The sequence below is a fragment of the Ovis aries genome, chromosome 18 (genome assembly GCF_016772045.2).
Source record: "Ovis aries strain OAR_USU_Benz2616 breed Rambouillet chromosome 18, ARS-UI_Ramb_v3.0, whole genome shotgun sequence".
Classification (NCBI taxonomy): domain Eukaryota; kingdom Metazoa; phylum Chordata; class Mammalia; order Artiodactyla; family Bovidae; genus Ovis; species Ovis aries.
In genome coordinates, this window is record NC_056071.1 from 53,282,967 (window position 1) to 53,301,011 (window position 18,045).

General features: G+C 39.9%; 1 protein-coding gene and 1 pseudogene across 8 annotated transcripts in view; one reads left to right on the top strand and one right to left on the bottom strand.

Moving 5' to 3' along the window:
* The window catches only part of WDR76 (WD repeat domain 76), a 51,247-nt gene that overhangs the window by 14,750 nt on the left and 18,452 nt on the right, over positions 1-18,045 (top strand). For all 8 annotated transcript variants that reach the window (XM_042235371.2, XM_042235368.2, XM_012098915.5 and 5 more), the window contains 4 exons: positions 7,342-7,468; positions 8,836-8,937; positions 9,025-9,068; positions 11,748-11,901. In XM_042235371.2, coding sequence (XP_042091305.1) covers positions 7,342-7,468; positions 8,836-8,937; positions 9,025-9,068; positions 11,748-11,901 — 427 coding nt within the window. The remainder of the gene's footprint in view (positions 1-7,341; positions 7,469-8,835; positions 8,938-9,024; positions 9,069-11,747; positions 11,902-18,045) is intronic.
* LOC114109070 (small ribosomal subunit protein eS25-like) lies at positions 5,577-6,029 on the bottom strand (annotated as a pseudogene).

An 18,045-nucleotide genomic window follows, 5' to 3' on the forward strand; every position in this document is an offset into this window, starting at 1 on the left:
AACCTGAACCTTTAATTATGACCGGTATTTGCAAGTGTGAAAAATTGTTACAAGAGGAACCAACAAGTGTTTGACACTGAAAGATAATAGCAGCTGTGCTGTTGTCAGTTGATCATTAGCTTTATATTTGCATACATCTGTATATTTTTGGCTGCTGCTCAGTGTGGCATGTGGGATCTGACTTCCCTTTGTATATTATTTTATTAGCAAAGATTAGTGATTTTTTTTTCCTAAATCACCTAAGTCACAAAGTTCCAGCACTTAATAGTTGTGTAAAGATTAGTATCCAGCAGCTAGAGGAGCAGTTATATAGAAAAAAGAGCATAACTTTTGAAATTTGGCAAACTTGATTTCAAGTTTCAATTTAGCAACTTATAACTGTGGTATTAACTTTGGACAGTTTATATAATCTTTCTTTCTTTATCTGTAAAGTTGACGTTTCTCTTACCTTGGGCGTGGGGTCTCTTTTCACGGCTGCTCCGGCAAAGCACAGCTACTGCTCCTTACCTTGGACGAGGGGTATCTCCTTACCGTTGCCCTTCCTGACCTTCAACGTGGGATAGCTCCTCTAGGCCCTCCTGCGCCGGCCACCGCCCTTGGCCTCAGGCGCTGCCCCTGGCCTCCAGCTTCGGGGTGGCTCCTCCTGGCTGCCGCCTCTGGCCTCGGGCGCGAGGTGGCTTCTCCCGGCTGCCCCTGACCTCGGACGCAGGGTAGCTCCTCTTGGCCGCCTCCCCTGGCCTCAGACATAGGGTAGCTCCACTCGGCTGCCGCCCCTGACCTTGGACGTGGGGTGTCTCCTCCCAGCCGCCACTGACCTCGGATGTGGGGTAGCTCCTCTCGGCCGCCGTCCTTGGCCTCGGACGTGGGGTAGCTCGATAAAGGACAGAAATGGTCTGGACCTAACAGAAGCAGAAGATATTAAGAAGAGGTGGCAAGAATACACAGAAGAACTGTACAAAAAAGATCTTCACGACCCAGATAATCATGGCGATGTGATCACTCCTCTAGAGCCAGACATTGGAATGTGAAATCAAGTGGGCCTTGGAAAGCATCCCTACGAACAAAGCTAGTGGAGGTGATGGAATTTCAGTTGAGCTGTTTGAATTCCTGAAAGATGATGCTGTGAAAGTGCTGCACTCAATATGCCAGCAAATTTGGAAAACTCAGCAGTGGCCACAGGACTGGAAAAGGTCAGTTTTCATTCCAGTCCCAAAGAAAGGCAATGCCAAAGAATGCTCAAACTACCGCACAATTGCACTCATCTCACATGCTAGTAAAGTAATGCTCAAAATTCTCCAAGCCAGGCTTAAGCAATACATGAACCGTGAACTTCCTGATGTTCAAGCTGGTTTTAGAAAAGGCAGAGGAACCAGAGATCAAATTGCCAACATCCTCTGGATCATCAAAAAGCAAGAGAGTTCCAGATAAACATTTATTTCTGCTTTATTGACTATGCCAAAGCCTTTGACTGTGTGGATCACAATAAACTGTGGGAAATTCTGAAAGAGATGGGAATACCAGACCACCTGACCTGCCTCTTGAGAAATCTGTATGCAGGTCAGGAAGCAACAGTTAGAACTGGACATGGAACAACAGACTGGTTCCAAATAGGAAAAGGAGTACGTCAAGGCTGTATATTGTCACCCTGCTTATTTAACTTATATGCAGAGTAGATCATGAGAAACGCTGGACTGGAAGAAACAAGCTGGAATCAAGATTGCCAGGAGAAATATCAATCACCTCAGATATGCAGATGACACCACCCTTATGGCAGAAAGTGAAGAGGAACTAAAAAGCCTCTTGATGAAAGTGAAAGTGGAGAGTGAAAAAGTTGGCTTAAAGCTCAACATTCAGAAAATGAAGATCATGGCATCTGGTCCCATCACTTCATGGCAAATAGATGGGGAAACAGTGGAAACAGTGTCAGACTTTATTTTTTTGGCTCCAAAATCACTGCAGATTGTGATTGCAGCATGAAATTAAAAGATGCTTCCTCCTTGGAAGAAAAGTTATGAGCAACCTAGATAGTATATTCAAAAGCAAAGACATTGCTGACTAAGGTCCATCTAGTCAAGGCTGTGGTATTTCCAGTGGTCATGTATGGATGTAAGAGTTGGACTGTGAAGAAGGCTGAGTGCCGAAGAATTGATGCTTTTGAACTGTGGTGTTGGAGAAGACTCTTGAGAGTCCCTTGGACTGCAAGGAGATCCAACCAGTCCATTCTGAAGGAGATCAGCCCTGGGAATTCTTTGGAAGGAATGATGCTAAAGCTGAAACTCTAGTACTTTGGCCACCTCATGTGAAGAGTTGACTTATTGGAAAAGACTGATGCTAGGAGGGATTGGGGGCAGGAGGAAAGGGAATGACAGAGGATGAGATGGCTGGATGGCATGACTGACTCGATGGACGTGAGTCTGAGTGAACTCCGGGAGTTGGTGATGGACAGGGAGGCCTGGCGTGCTGCGATTCATGGGGTCGCAAAGAGTTGGACACGGCTGAGCGACTGAACTGAACTGAAAGGCTGTGTATTGTCATCTTGCTTATTTAACTTATATGCAGAGTACATAATGAAAAATGCTGGGCTGAAGGAAGCACAAGCTGGAATCAAGATTGCCAGGAGAAATATCAATAACCTCACATACGCAGATGACACCACCCTTATGGCAGAAAGTGAAGAAGAATTAAAGAGCCTCTTGATGAAAGTGAAAAAGGAGAGTGAAAAAGTTGGCTTAAAACTCAACATTCAAAAAATGAAGATCATGGCATCTGGTCTCATCACTTTACGGCAAATAGATGGGGAAACAATGGAAACAGTGAGAGACTATTTTTTGGGGCTCCAAAATTACTGCAGATGGTGACTACAGCTATGAAATTAAAAGATGCTTGCTTTTTGGAAGAAAAGTTATGACCAACCTAGATAGCATATTCAAAAGCAGAGACATTACTTTGCCAACAAAGTTCCGTCTAGTCAAGGCTATGTTTTTCCAGTAGTCATGTATGGATGTGAGAGTTGGACTGTGAAGAAAGCTGAGCGATGAAGAATTGATGCTTTTGAAACATGATATTGGAGAAGACTCTTGAGAGTCCCTTGGACAGCAAGGAGATTAAAGCAGTCAATCCTAAAGGACATCTACCCTAGATATTCATTGGGAGGACTGGTGCTGAAATTCCAATGCTTTGGCCACCTGATGCGAAGAACTGACTCACTGGAAAAGATCCTGATGCTGGGAAAGATTGAAGGCAGGAGGAGAAGGGGACAACAGAGAATGAGATAGGTGAATGGCATCACTGAGTTGATGGACGTGAGTTTGAGCAAGCTCCGGGAGTTTGTGATGGACAGGGAAGCCTGGTGTGCTACAGTCAATGGGGTCGCAAAGAGTTGGACACTGACTGACTGAACTGAATTTTCTGTTGTCTGGAAATACCCCAGTTTATTTGTCCATTGGTCTGTTGAAGGATATCTTGGTTGCTTCCCAGTCTGGCAAGTTGTGAGCAAAGCTCCTATAAACATATGTGTAGGTTTTTGTGTGGACCACCCTGGTTTGTTTTTGTTTGTTCTGTGGCATATCTTTTTTAAAATTATTTTTATTTTTAATTAAAAAATAGAGGTATAGTTTATTTACAGTATTAGTTTCAGGTGTACAACATAGTCATTTAAAATTCTTATAGATTATACTCCTTTTATAGTTATTATAAAATATTGGCTATATTTCCTGTGCTATAAATATATGCTTACAGCTTATTTTTTACAAAGTCGTTTCTACCTCTTACTCCCGTACCCTTATATTCCTCCTCCTCTCTTCCTTCTCCTTACCAGTAACCACTAATTTGTTCTCTGTATCTGTCAGTGTGTTTCTGTTTTGTTATATTCATTCATTTTATGTTTTAAATTCCATGTGTAAGTGATAACACACAGTATTTGTCTTTTTCTGTCTGATTTATTTCATCAAGCGTACTACCCTCCAGATTCAGTCATGTTGCAAATGGCAAAACTTTGTTCTTTTTTATGGCTAAGTAGTATTCGTGTGTGTGTGTGTGTGTGTGTATCCACTCATCTGTTGATGGACCTTTAGGTTGCTTTCATAACTGGGCTGTTATAAAAAATGCTGCTATGAATGTTGGGGTGCATGTATCTTTTTGAACTAGTGTTTTTGTTTTCTTTGCATAAGTACCTAGAAGTGGAATTGCTGGATCATATGGTAGTTCTGATCTTTTAATTTATGCTTGTATTTCTCCCTTGGAAAAATGCCTGTTCAGATCCTCTGCCTATTGTTTAATCAGATTTTTTAAAATATAATAAATTGTGTAAGCTGTTCATATATTTTGGAAATTAAGCTTTTTATTTGACTGCGCCCTATGGCATGCAGGATCTTAGTTCCCCAAGGAATTGAACCTATGTCCTTGCAATGGAAGCTTGGAGTCTTAACCAACTACTGGACTGCTAGGGAAGTCCCCACATATTAACCGTTTATATCATTTTCAAAAATCTTTCCTTCAGTTGGTTGCATTTTCATTTTGTTGGTTTCCTTTGCTGTGTAAAAGCTTTTAAGTTTCATTAGGTTGCATTTTATTTTTTGCTTTTGCTGCCCTTGCCTGAGGAGACATATCTAAAAAATATTTCTAAGACCACTGTCAAAGAGTGTACTACCTATGTTTTCATCTAGGAGTTTTATGGTTTCAGGTCTTATATTAAAGTCTTTAATCCATTTTGAGTCTATTTTTGTATATGGTTATGACAAAATGTTCTAATTTCATAATTTTATCTGTAGCTGTCTAGTTTTCCCTGGAGTTTGTCTTTTGGTTTTTAAAAATACTTATTTTATTTTTATTATTTAATTGGCTGCACTGGATCTTAGTTGTCCATGTGGGATCTTTTAGTTGTGGCGTGTGGATTCTCATTCCCTGACCAGGGACTGAACCTTGGCCCCATATTATTGGGAGCGTGGAGTCTTAGCCTTGGAACTGGAATTTGTAACTCTAAGTAGTTTAGGCATGTGGGCTCTTGGTAAGTGGGCTTCAGTAGTTGCGGCAAGGGGGCTCAGTAGTTGTGGCTCACAGGCTTAGTTGCTCTGGAGTCTTCCTGGAGTCGGGATTGAATCCATGTTCCCTGCATTGGGAGGAACATTCTTATCTGCTGAACCACAAGGGACGTCCAAAAGCACATTGTTTTTATTTCATGATTGCAGCATGTTGTCTATGTGAAGCTTTTTATTTTATTTATTATTTACTTACTGACTGTGCTGGATGTTTGTTGCTTTGCCCAGGCTTTTTTGGGTCTAGTTTCTGAGAGCGGGGGCTACTCTCTAGTTGTGGTGCGTGATCTTATCATTGCATTGGCTTCTGTTGTTGCAGAATTTGGGCTGTTGGTCACGCTGGCTCAGGAGCTGTGGCACGTGGGCTTAGTTGTTGGAACTCAGGCTCTAGAGCGAGAGCTTCAGGAGTGACAGCACATGGGCTTAGTTGTTCCGTGGCATGTTGACTCTTCCCAGACCAGGGATGGAACCCGTGTCCCCTTGTTTGGCAGAGGGATTCTTAACCAGTGTATCACCAGAGTAGTTCTTTTTTTTTTTTTTTAAATTTAATAAAGCTTTATTTTTCAAAATGTACAGCTGGTGGGACCTGTTCATACATCTTCACCAGTAGCTGGGGCATCTCCACCCTTGGTGTTTCTGGTGTAAATCACTTGAGCTCTGTGCTTTGAAACCAGTTTAATAAGTCTTTTACTAAGAAGTTCCTGAAGGGCCGCTCTGGCCAGGGAACCACGAGTCTTCAGTCTCTCAGAGACCACACCTGGAGTTACAAGCTTATAGTTGGGAACTTTTTTTACAGAGTTTGTCATATGTTGCTTTGTCAAACAAGACTAGGTTATTGAGCTTGTCCTGAACTTTGCCTTTAGACCACTTCTGCTTTTTGGCCTTGCCTCCAGATTTGTTCACTGGATCTTTGTCTTTCTTGGCCGACTTTCCGGCATCTTTCTTCTTGTCGTCCTTGGGCGGCATAGCGAAGCCCGGAGAGCAGCTGCAACCACTGCTGCCTCGCTAAGATGTCGGGCAAAAAGGCACCAGGGTAGTTCTGAACAGTTTTTAAAAATTAACTTTGGCTGGTGATAATTATTTTTTCATAGTTTTATTTAGTCTATTTACTTCTGGCTGTGCTGGGTCTTTGTTGCTGGGCAGGCTTTTCTCCAGTTGCTGTGAGTAGGGTCTGTTCTTCGCTGTGGTGTGTACACTTCTGTTTGTGGTGGCTTCTCTTGTTGTGGAGCCTAGACTTTTGGCAAGCAGGCTCCAGTAGTTGCGGCACGTGGGCTCAGTAGTTGTGGCACACAGGCTTAGTTTCTTTCTCTGTGGTGTGAAATCTCCCTTGAGCAGGGATCCAACCCGTATACCCTGTGTTGTCAGGAGGAATTCTTATCCACTGTACCTCTAGGGAAGTCCAAAAGCACATTGTTTTTATTTCATAATTGCTTAATTTTAATTTTATTTATTTATTCATTTATTGGCCGTGCTGAGTCTTTGTTGTGCACAGGTTTTTTTTTTTTTTTTCTCTTGTTACAGAGCATGTATTTTGGAGTGCATGAGTTCAGTTGTCTTGGTTCATGAGTTCAGTAATTGCAGTTAACAGGCTCTAGGCTGTGAGCTTTAATAGCTGCAGGACACAGGCTTGGTTGTTGCATAGCAGGTGGAATCTTCCCAAACCAGGGATTGAACCTCCGTCCCTGCACTGGCATGTGTATTCCCCACCACTGAGTCACCATGGAAGCCTCTGAACTACTTTTTTAAATGAAAAAATAATAAATAAAAAGTAGGGTATCTATGATTTTACAAGGTAGACTATATGGAAGCAAATGCAATGAAATAGTTGTCTTTTTTTTTTTTTTTTTTGTAAGTTTGGACCTTAGTTCTCCACCCTTCTCCCTAGAGTAATCCACTGTTAATATTTTCATGGATATTCTTCCATTGGTAATCTCACCAGTTACAAATGTACATGTATGTATTTTGTGAAAAAGCAAATGTAACCATATTCAACATCTACTGTACCTTCTCTTTTGCATCTTATATCTTAGGGTTCATGTCGTTGCACATAAAGATCTATTTCATTCTTTTTTATGGCTGCTTAATAGTTGACTAAATATGTATGTCTTAATTTAATATCCCTTACCTCCCCATAATGAATAGTTACATGTTTCCAAACTTTAAATTAAAATTAGTGTAGGTATGTATATATATCTTTGCAGTGTTTGACTATATGTGTGAGATACACTACTAGAAGTTTTCTCCTTGGTAGTAATAAATCCATATAACTCATTTATGAGTATAACATGATTTTCCTTCCACTCCTCAGGAAGAAACCCAAGAAAAAAGAAAATGGAACTGGATGTAGAAGGTCAATGCGATTACTAAAAGTTGATCCTTCAGGAGTCCCATTGCCAGCAGCCCCAACCCAGACCGAATTAGAAGTAGAAGAAAATGTAAGAAAGAGTGCAAATATAATATACTAAATCAATAAAATACTGAAAAATTTGAAGTGTTTGAAAATAGAGTAAAAAGTCAGTAAAGTATGTTTAATTTGTACTTCATTAATTTAATACTTGACTGTTATATGGTTTAATATGGTTGGATGGCATCACCAACTCAATGGACATGGGTTTGGGTGGACTCCGGGAGTTGGTGATGGACAGGGAGGCCTGGCGTGCTGCAGTTCATGGGGTCACAAAGAGTCGGACACGACTGAGAGACTGAACTAACTAATATGGTTTAATGAGTAAGATTTCAAACTCATGAAAGACCGGATTATATACTTCTGCAGACTTACCTATGTCGGATTGTGGGTAAATTGCTTAGCCATTCTGAGCCCCAGGTTCCCTATTTTTAAAACAGCAACAATAACAGAAACCTCTCACAAGGGGTGGTATGACGGATAAAGGTTCTTACATTATATTGAATGTATTATATTACTTAGTAAGCAATAAATGGTAATATTAATAATAATATGTGATAATAATGATGGAGGTCCTATATTGTGGTTTAATTTATGCTGTCAGTGACTGGAAAGAGTTTTATTTACCAAATTTATTGTCTGAGTAAGATTATTTTTTATTCAGGAGCATCTACTTTTTAAATACTTTATATCTAAGTGCTTAATTATAACTTGGAAGATAGTACTCATTAGCATGGTGCTTTGAGAGCTAATTGGAAATTAAGTTGCTACGGAGAGAGTAGCTCATTTTTTGAAGCCTCTATGCATCCATGATAAGAAATAACTTACATTGAATCCACTCCGTGTGCACGCATGGGTGCGCACACACACACACACACAGACACACACACACAAAACTGAAACAAACCTTTTGTGAAATGATACTTAACCCTTACTACATATGATGTACTTTTGTATTTTCTGGTCTATTCTTTTCTCATTCAATAAAGCGCACTGTTGGTTATAACATATTAAAATGATTTCATGACTTGTGGGTTATAATCCCTGATATAAAAAATGATACAGAGTAATAACTTGAGTAATGAAATTGAACTGATCTGAATCAATTCCAAGCAACTCTATGGGCAGTGTAACTTTGGACAAATTAACTTCTCTGTTTCATTCCACTGTCTTTGAAATGTGATATCTCATTCACTGGATTGTTAAGGGAATTAAATGAGATAATACATGTTTTTACTTTACAGGATACTTGGCATTCATTCACTGAACAACTGTTTTTGATTGCTAACTATATGTCACCCCTTAGTGGATATTGAAAGTAAAGAGAAACCTCAAGCTTGAATTCTAAGGCAGAGTGACAACCAAGTGTTTTTTTTCTTTTCCTATTTTTTATAACAGCCTTTGATACCTCCTGGGCCTTTAGAAATGACTCCTGAAAATCGAGATGATGACAATGAACTATTCAAAGGATTTTTGCAGACTTGGGCAGAAATGAGCAAGGTATCACTTGGGAGGGTAAATCCAAGCTTTTAAGCAAATTTCAGTACGTATGTTAATTTAGTACTTTGGTTTCTCCCGTTGTTTCAGACAAGAAGTAAAAACACTAAGAAAGAATTATCTAACATTAAAAGGTGAGTTAAAATCCCTTGCCTTTGTTTTGCATTTCCTGAGATCTTTAAATTATAAAGACTATATACTATTGGCGGAAATTTGAAAATGAGGTGAAAAGAATTATCCATCATGTTTCTACCCTAACAACTGTTGACTTTGTGTATTTCCTTTCAAATATTGCTGCATACAAAACCACTGGGACAACAAGCTTCATGAATGCATGAATTTTATCTCAATAACCAGAAAAGTGCATGGTGCATAATATACATTTGTTCAGTGTTTAATACGGAGAAGGCAGTGGCACCCCACTCCAGTCCTCTTGCCTGGAAAACCCCATGGACAGAGGAGCCTGGTGGGCTCCAGTCCATGGGGTCGCTAGGGGTCGGACACGACTGAGTGACCTCCCTTTCACTTTTCACTTTCATGCATTGGAGAAGGAAATGGCAACCCACTCCAGTGTTCTTGCCTGGAGAATCCCAGGGGTGGGGGAGCCTGATGGGCTGCCGTCTATGGGGTCACACAGAGTTGGCCATGACTGAAGCGACTTAGCAGCAGTGTTTAATAAAAGAATATAATTACATACATTTTTGCTTCATTATATTTTAATATATGTACAGTTTTGCATTATGCTTTTCTGTTAACATTGTGGTTGGATTTTACTAGAGTCTTTAAATTTATGGAATAATTGAGTAATATTTCATTCAGTAGATGAAATTTGCTTAACCTCTTGGTATTTGGAGTTGTTTTCTGTTTAGAGCGTTTGTGTATGTGTATCTGTTGAAGTTTATATTGTGATAGTGGATTATTTTCTTAAAATAGATTCCAGAAGTGAGGTCAAATATTATGGATGTTTTTATAGCCTTTCAGTTCAGTCACTCAGTTGTGTCCGACTCTTTGTGACCCCATGGATCACAGCATGCCAGGCCTCCCTGTCCTTCACCAACTCCCGGAGTTTACCCAAACTCATGTCCCTTGAGTCAGTGATGCCATCCAACCATCTCATCTTCTGCCGTCCCCTTCTCCTCCTGCCTTCAATCTTTCCCAGCATCAGGGTCTTTTCAAACAAGTCAGCCTCTTTGCATCAGGTGACCAAAAGTATTGGAGTTTCAGCTTCAACATCAGTCCTTCCAATGAACACTCAGCATTGATCTCCTTTAGGATGGACTGGTTGGATCTCCTTGTAATCCAAGGGACTCTCAAGAGTCTTCTCCAACACCACAGTTCAAAAGCATCAGTTCTTCGGCGCTCAGCTTTCTTCACAGTCCAACTCTCACATCCATACGTGACTACTGGAAAAACCATAGCCTTGACTAGATGGACCTTTGCTGGCAAAGTAATGTCTCTCCTTTTGAATATGCTGTCTAGATTGGTCATAACTTTCCTTCCAAAGAGTAAGTGTCTTTTAATTTCATGGCTGCAGTCACTATCTGCAGTGATTTTGGAGCCCCCAAAAATAAAGTCTGACACTGTTTCCATTGTTTCCCCATCTATTTCCAATGAAGTGATGGGACTGGATGCCATGATCTTAGTTTTTTGAATGTTGAACTTTAAGCCAACTTTTTTACTCTCCTCTTTCACTTTAATCAAGAGACTCTTTAGTTCTTCTTCACTTTCTGCCATAAGGGTGTTGTCATCTACATATTTGAGGTTATTGATATTTCTCCCGGCAATCTTGATTCCAGCTTGTGCTTCCTCCAACGCAGCATTTTGCGTGATGTACTCTGCATATAAGTTAAATAAGCAGGGTGACAATATATAGCCTTGACGTACTCCTTTTCCTATTTGGAACCAGTCTGTTGTTCCATGTCCAGTTCTAACTGTTGCTTCCTGACCAGCATACAGATTTCTCAAGAGGCAGGTCAGGTGGTCTGGTATTCCCATCTCTTTCAGAATTTTCCACAGTTTATTGTGATCCACACAGTCAAAGGCTCTGGCATAGTCACTAAAGCAGAAATAAATGTTTTTCTGGAACTCTCTTGCTTTTTCGATGATCCAGCGGATGTTGGCAATTTGATCTCTGGTTTCTCTGCCTTTTCTAAAACCAGCTTGAACATCTGGAAGTTCATGGTTCATGTATTGCTGAAGTCTGGCTTGGAAAAATTTGAGCATTAATTTACTAGCATGTGAGATGAATGCAATTGTGCAGTAGTTTGAGCATTCTTTGGCATTTTCTTTCTTTGGGATTGGAATGAAAACTGACCTTTTCCAGTCCTGTGGCCACTGCTGAGTTTCCCATATTTGCTGGCATTGAGTGTAGCACTTTTCACAGCATCATCATTTAGGATTTGAAATAGCTCAACTGGAATTCCATCACCTCCACTAACTTTGTAGTGATGCTTCCTAAGGCCCGCTTGACTTCATATTCCAGGATGTCTGACTCTAGGTGAGTGATCACACCATCGTGGTTATCTGGGTTCCCCTTTAGGACATGCCAAATTGTTTTCCAAAATCTTTTTTTTTAATTTCTGAAAATCGTATATGAATTTACTCTGCTGTTAGTATATATGAATGTTTAACTATAGCCTACTGACTTTTATGAGTGAAAAATAGTACCCTGTTGTTTAATTTGATATCCTTGGTTGCCAGGAAGTTGAATATTTTCCCACATTTATTGTGACTTTTCTTTTTTGAATCACCTTTTATTGTTTTGACCATTGAATTTGGTTTTACTTCTAAAGTTTAACTTTTTATGTTCTCAGCTACAAAGTCAATTTAAATGGCATGGTCATTAGTGAAGATACTGTCTGTAAAGTTACCAGAGGCTCAGTTTCCTCAATGGCCATCCACCCATCGGAAATGAGAACTTTGGTGGCAGCTGGGGCCAAATCTGGGCAAGTTGGACTTTGGGATTTGGTAAGTTATTATTAATTTTTTGAACCTACTGAAATTCGATTAAAGGAAATAGTCTGTGAAAGAATGCCTAAAGCCATGTGTTTCTAGATGTTACTTGAGATACATAGTTTTGTGCTTTGTGATTTCAAATTTTAGAAACTTATAGGAATTTAAATTTACTTTATAAAACTTCTAACATTTTTAGCTTGAATATCATTAGTCATCTGGGCATAAATGCCTGCCAGGAAACTTTATTACAGCTTTAAATGTATATATGAAAAGATCACAGCAAGTTCTTAGTTTTCTAATTATGTTTGAAATATAATTTTCAAACTGGGTCAAAATGTCTTCCCAAGGATCTTCTTATGATGATCCTAGTCATTTTTTGATGAGTCAGAAACTGATATTAAATTTCATTCATTGCATATATAATAATGCATTGATTGCTTTTAGTGGTTACAAAGTTGAAGAAAGCCAAGTTAATATTCTCTGAATTTATTTATTTTTGGCTTTGCTGGGTCTTCGTTGCTATTTGGACTTTTCTCCAGTCTCGGTGAGCAGGGGCGACTCTGTAGTTGCGGTGCTCAGGTTTCCTATTTCAGTGGCTTGCCTTGTTGCAGAGCATGGGCTCCAGGGCGCTAAGGTTTCAGTATCTGGCACATGGCTCAGTAGCTGTAGCTACTAGAGCTCTAGAGCACAGGCTGAGCAGTTGTGGTACACTGGCTTAGTTGCTCTGCAGCATATGGGATCTTCCCGGATCAGAGATCGAACGCATGTCTCCTGCGTTGGCAGACCGCTGAGCCACCAGGGAAGCCCTGAATTTATTTTCTAATTGGGGAAGTAGAACAAAGACATGAAAAATGCCTAAAGGACGATTAATGGAGATGGAGAAGCCATTGTGACTTGTCGAGGGTTGGGGTTAATAAATGAATTTTGTGAGAAGAGAAGAAATAAAAACCAAGTTCTCTTTTGAGTGCATAGGTTCTTGCTTATTTTGATAAGATGTTAGTAGGGGTAGGAGGCGAAAGGATTTGGTAAAGAAAACAGAAGCAGGGAAGTGGGAAGAGGACCAGAAATAGTATACGGTTGTATAAGCTAAGAGATGAATTTCAAGCATGGGAGCCTGACAGGGCTTTTTTTTAAGAGGAGTTATGAAGAATGGGCGGCTTCCCTTGTAGATCTGTTGGTAAAGAATCCACCTGCAGTGTAGGAGACCTGGGTTTGATTCCTGGGTTGGAAAGATCCCCTGGAGAAGGAAATGGCAACCCACTCCAGTATTCTTGCGTGGAGAATCCCATGGACAGAGGAGCCTGGAGGGCTGTCGTCCATGGGGGTCACAAGAGTTGGACATGACTTAGTGACTAAACAACCACCAAAAAGAATGGGAACAGAAAAAAGGGGTGTTAGTTTTGACATAGGGTATGGTTAGTGAGTTGAGAGAATAGCTTCAACGATAAGGTAAGGAAGGAATGGAGCCTTTTAGGAGATTAAAAAAGTACGGGGTCGGGGACTTCCCAGGTGGTGCAGTGGATGAGAATCTGCGTGCCCGTGCAGGGAACACAGGTTCGATCCCTGTTCCAGGAAGAGTCCACATGCTGTGGAGCAACTAAGGCTGTGAGCCAGAACTACTGAAGCCTGAGTACCTAGAGCTTGTGCTCTGCAACAAGAGAAGCCACCGTGAGAAGAAGCTTGAGCATCCCCATCAAGAGTATCCCCAACTCAGTGCACTAGAGACACCCACATGCAGCAGTGAAGACCCAGTGCAGCCAAAAGTAAAGAAAACAAAGATTTTTAGAAAGCATGAAGTAGAAGAGGAAATGAAAACAGTGGATAGACTATTTGTTGAAAAACTTAGAAAAGGAAAAATAGAGAATTAGCATAGTCGAGTGATTATCTTTTCAGGGTGGATGTTGATACATAGCAGAGTTGAAGACGTGGAACAGTCCATTTGTCATGTCTTTTCTGATGACTCCAAAAACCTTTTTTACTGGATGTCTGCAGTCCAGTGTTTTTATCAACTTTCTAGCTTTTCAGGACACCTGGTTATCTCAACAGACTGAGCAAGTCTAAAGCCAGTGTCTTCTCACTCCCCAACTTCCTAAGTTTTTTTCTTTTAATATTTATTTTTATTATTTAACTGTGCTGTCTTAGTGGCACATGGGTTCTTTGATCTCAGCTGTGGAAGGCGGGATCTTTCGTTGAAACATGTGAACTCTTAGTTTTGCCCTGGGGAATCTGGTTTCCTGACCAGGGAACAAACCCGAGCACCCTGCACTGGACAGCCAGGGGAGTCCTCCCCTAGTGTTTTTTTTTTTTTTTAATTAGTTTTGTTGAGGTCTAATTCATATTTTATAAAATCCACACATTTAAAATGTACAATTTAGTGATTTTTAGTAAGCTTATTGAGTTGTATAACTATCATAATTCAGTTTTAGAACATTTTCATCATTCCTGTAAGATTCCGCATGGCTATTTATGTTTAATCCCTGTTTCTACCCTTATCTCTGGGCAAATCTCTACAAATTTGCATTTTTTAGATAAATTTCATATAAATAGAATCACAGAATACATGGTCTTTTATATTGGTGTTTTTCTTTGAGTATGGTTTTAAGGTGTATCTATCTGTGTTACTATAACATGCTAGTAGATGCTAATCTGTCAGCACCTCTGTCTTTTATTGTTGAACAGTATTTCCTTGATTATACAACATTTTGTTTATGCATTTATCACTTGGTAGACATTTGGGTTGTTTCCACTTGCTGGCTGTTGTGAATAATTCGATTTTAAATATTTGTATACACATTTTTGTGTGGAAATGTGTTTTCATTTCTTTTGAGTGGGTACCTGGGAATAGAATTGCTAGGTCATATGGAAACTGGTTAACATTTGAGGAGCTGCCAAACTGCTTTTCAAAGGGTTTGCACCATCTTCTATTCCCATCAACAATATATGAAGGTTCCAGTTTTCCTCCGTGCTCACCAACATTTATTATTGTCTGGCTGTCTGATTATAGTCTTTCAAGTGGGTGTATCTTCCTAGTGAAGTTTTATCTCCCTGTGGTTTTGATTTGCATTTGTCTAGTGAATAAGGTGGAGAAGGCGATAGCACCCCACTCCAGTACTCTTGCCTGGAAAATCCCATGGACAGAGGAGCATGGTAGGCTGCAGTCCATGGGGTCGCTAAGAGTCGGACACAGCTGAGCGACTTCACTTTCACTTTTCAGTTTCATGCATTGGAGAAGGAAATGGCAACCCACTCCAGTGTTCTTGCCTGGAGAATCCCAGGGACGGGGGAGCCTGGTGGGCTGCCATCTATGGGGTCGCACAGAGTCGGACACGACTGAAGTGACTTAGCAGCAGTGAATAATGATGTTGAGGCTCTTATCCTGCCATTTGGATGTCTTTGGTGAAATGTCTATTCAGAGCTTTTGTCAGTTTTTTTATTGGATTGTTTTCTTGCTGAGTTGTAAGAGTTCCTTGTATACTCTAGATGCGCATCCTTATCAGATACTTGATTTACAAGTATTTCTCCTTTTCATTGTCTTAATGCTATTGAAGTGCAAAAGTTTTGAGTTTTGATGAGGTCCAATTTATCAAATTTTTAGTGGATTGTGTTTTTGGTGTCATCTAAGAAATCTTCCGTGTAGCCCAAAGTCAGAAAGTTTTTCTCCTATGTATTTTTCTAAATATTTTTATAGTTTAAGCTTTTGCATTTAGTTCACTGATCCACCTTGAGTTAGTATTAGTATTATAATCTTTGAATTGTTTCTGTATGTGCTTTGAGGTAAGGGCCCCGGTTTGTCTTTTCATATGTGTATATCCAGTTGTCCCAGCACTGTCTGTTGAAAAGACTCCGTTGCCGCATTGAATTGCCTTGGTATGCCCTCAGTTTTCCACTTAACTTTTGGTAAGATTCCTAGTCTCGCCTAGGATCAAAAGTTGCATTGTCATTCATTTGGTTACCCATGTACCCATTCATTCAGTCCATACTTACTGAGTGTTTTGTGTTAAGTACTCTTCTAATGATACCCCAGCCATATGTGTGAGGAAGGACTGTTCATGTTCTCATAGGGTTTGGAATTTAGTGGCAAAAGCAGCATGAATGAAGTAATTATATGTTTGATAAATGGAGTGAATTATATACTCTGATTAATGGAGTGAAGGAAGGGTGGTATTATCACGTAACAGGTAGACTGGCCTGATTTGGAGGATCAGGGAAGACTTCCCTGAAGAAGGGAGAATTGAGTTGAGATTTGAAAGCTAAGTAGGAATAAACCAAGCAAAGAAAGGGAAAAGAGCATTTCAGGCAAGAGGAACAGCATGTCAAGGACCTTAGGCAGTAGGATGCCGGCTTGATACATTCAAAGACCTGAAAAAAATGCCTGTGTGGCTGGAGCATGGACAACAAAGGCATAGATGGAAGGGATGAGAGGAGTAGGGGGAAATATAGAGGTGGGAAGAGGTCAGATGTATATCTTGATAAATTTTGTTGAGAATTTTGCTTTTTATCCTAAAAGCGAGAGGAAGCCATGGAAGAGTTAGGTTGTCCCTTCATTCCTTATGTGTAGTAAAATCCCGTAATGATTTTGCCCTCTCTTTCCTATCCTGGCTAACAGCAGACTAGTGAGGGCTCCATTTTCTTTTTTGGGATCACTGTAATTGTCTTTACTGGTGCTTGTACTTGCAGTTTTCATATTCCAATCCATTGTGTACAGACAGTCATTTCTAGGCTCAAAACAAACTGGTCCTGGACTCATTTTGGTTTGACGTTGTTAGATGCACACTTAACTTGGTATTTTCGGACTGAAATGGAATTTGGACTACAGGTTTCCCTCCTTATCCAGAGTGAAAGTGAAGTCACTCAGTCGTGTCTGACTCTTTGTGACCCCACGGACTGTAGCCTACCAGGTTCCTCCTTCCATGGGATTTTCCAGGCAAGAATACTGGAGTGGGTTGCCATTTCCTTCTCCACCTTATCCAACAGTAGAGTATTACTGTGAAACCGTTTGTAAGCTCAAATGGTGTAATGCAAGAAGCAATTACCTTAAGGTGTCTTGCTAATAAATGCACAGAATAAATCAAGATAAAGTACAGATGCTGTCAGACACAGTTCAGAGCTAAGAGTGGCTTCATGCCGAGATACTGAATGTAAGTTCCCTGGGACAGAGCTTGGTGGTGCCACTCTTGCTGCTTGGGGTGCGCTGCCTCTGTAACAGCTTCCTGCAAAACAAATGCTGAATACTATTTTCATTTTTCACCTTTCTCATAAAAATGAAAATCCTTTTTGGATTCCCTTCAGTTAGCGAAAATAGATGTTAACATAGGTGTTTTGTAAAGAGCGAAGTGGTATAAAGCAAAAAGCAAGCTTTTGAAAAGCAAGGTTACCTGTGTTTATTTTTAAAGTAATTAAAATAGAAAATTCAGTTCTTCAGTTCTACCAGGCACATTTCAAGTGCTTAATAGCCACACATGAATAGTGGAGTCCATATTGGACAGTGCATACATATTTCATTTTTGTCATCTCAGTAAGTTCTTTTGGACAGTGATGCTGTGGAACAAGTTAATAACAGCATTAATTTTGGTAAAATGAGGCTCAAAGATAAGATAACAAACAACGTAATGAAGGAGACAGCAAAACTAAGGAAACAAGTTGAAAATCAGTGAAACTAATAAATTAGAAGGAACAGAATAGACATTGCTGAAAATAAAATTACTGATATTAAAGGAAAGATTTAAGGTTATCTTAAACACAGATGAAAAAAGTTTTAAGGGAAAAGCCAGAATTGGATTGGCACATTTGAAAATGTATGCCATGTTCTCGGAAACTTTGGAGCTTAAAGGACAAAGAATTCTTCAGGTAGGAAAAACAAATTAGTTTCAAGGGGAGAAGCCAGGCTTGCCTCAGTTTTCTACAACATTTCGTGTAATGTCTACAAAGTTCTGAGGGAAGGAAGTGTGACCTGGAATACATAGGTAGCCCAAGATATTATTCTTACGTAAAGGCAGCAGGGTAGGTATTTTCATATGTGAAAAAATTCAAGAAATTCAAGACCTATGAGTTCATCTGGAAAAACTGCTTGATAGAAAATCTCAGCCAGTTAAAAATAAGTCAAAATTAAGAATTCACAAGTGAAGAAGCTTGACAGAAGAATTGATGATGAGTATT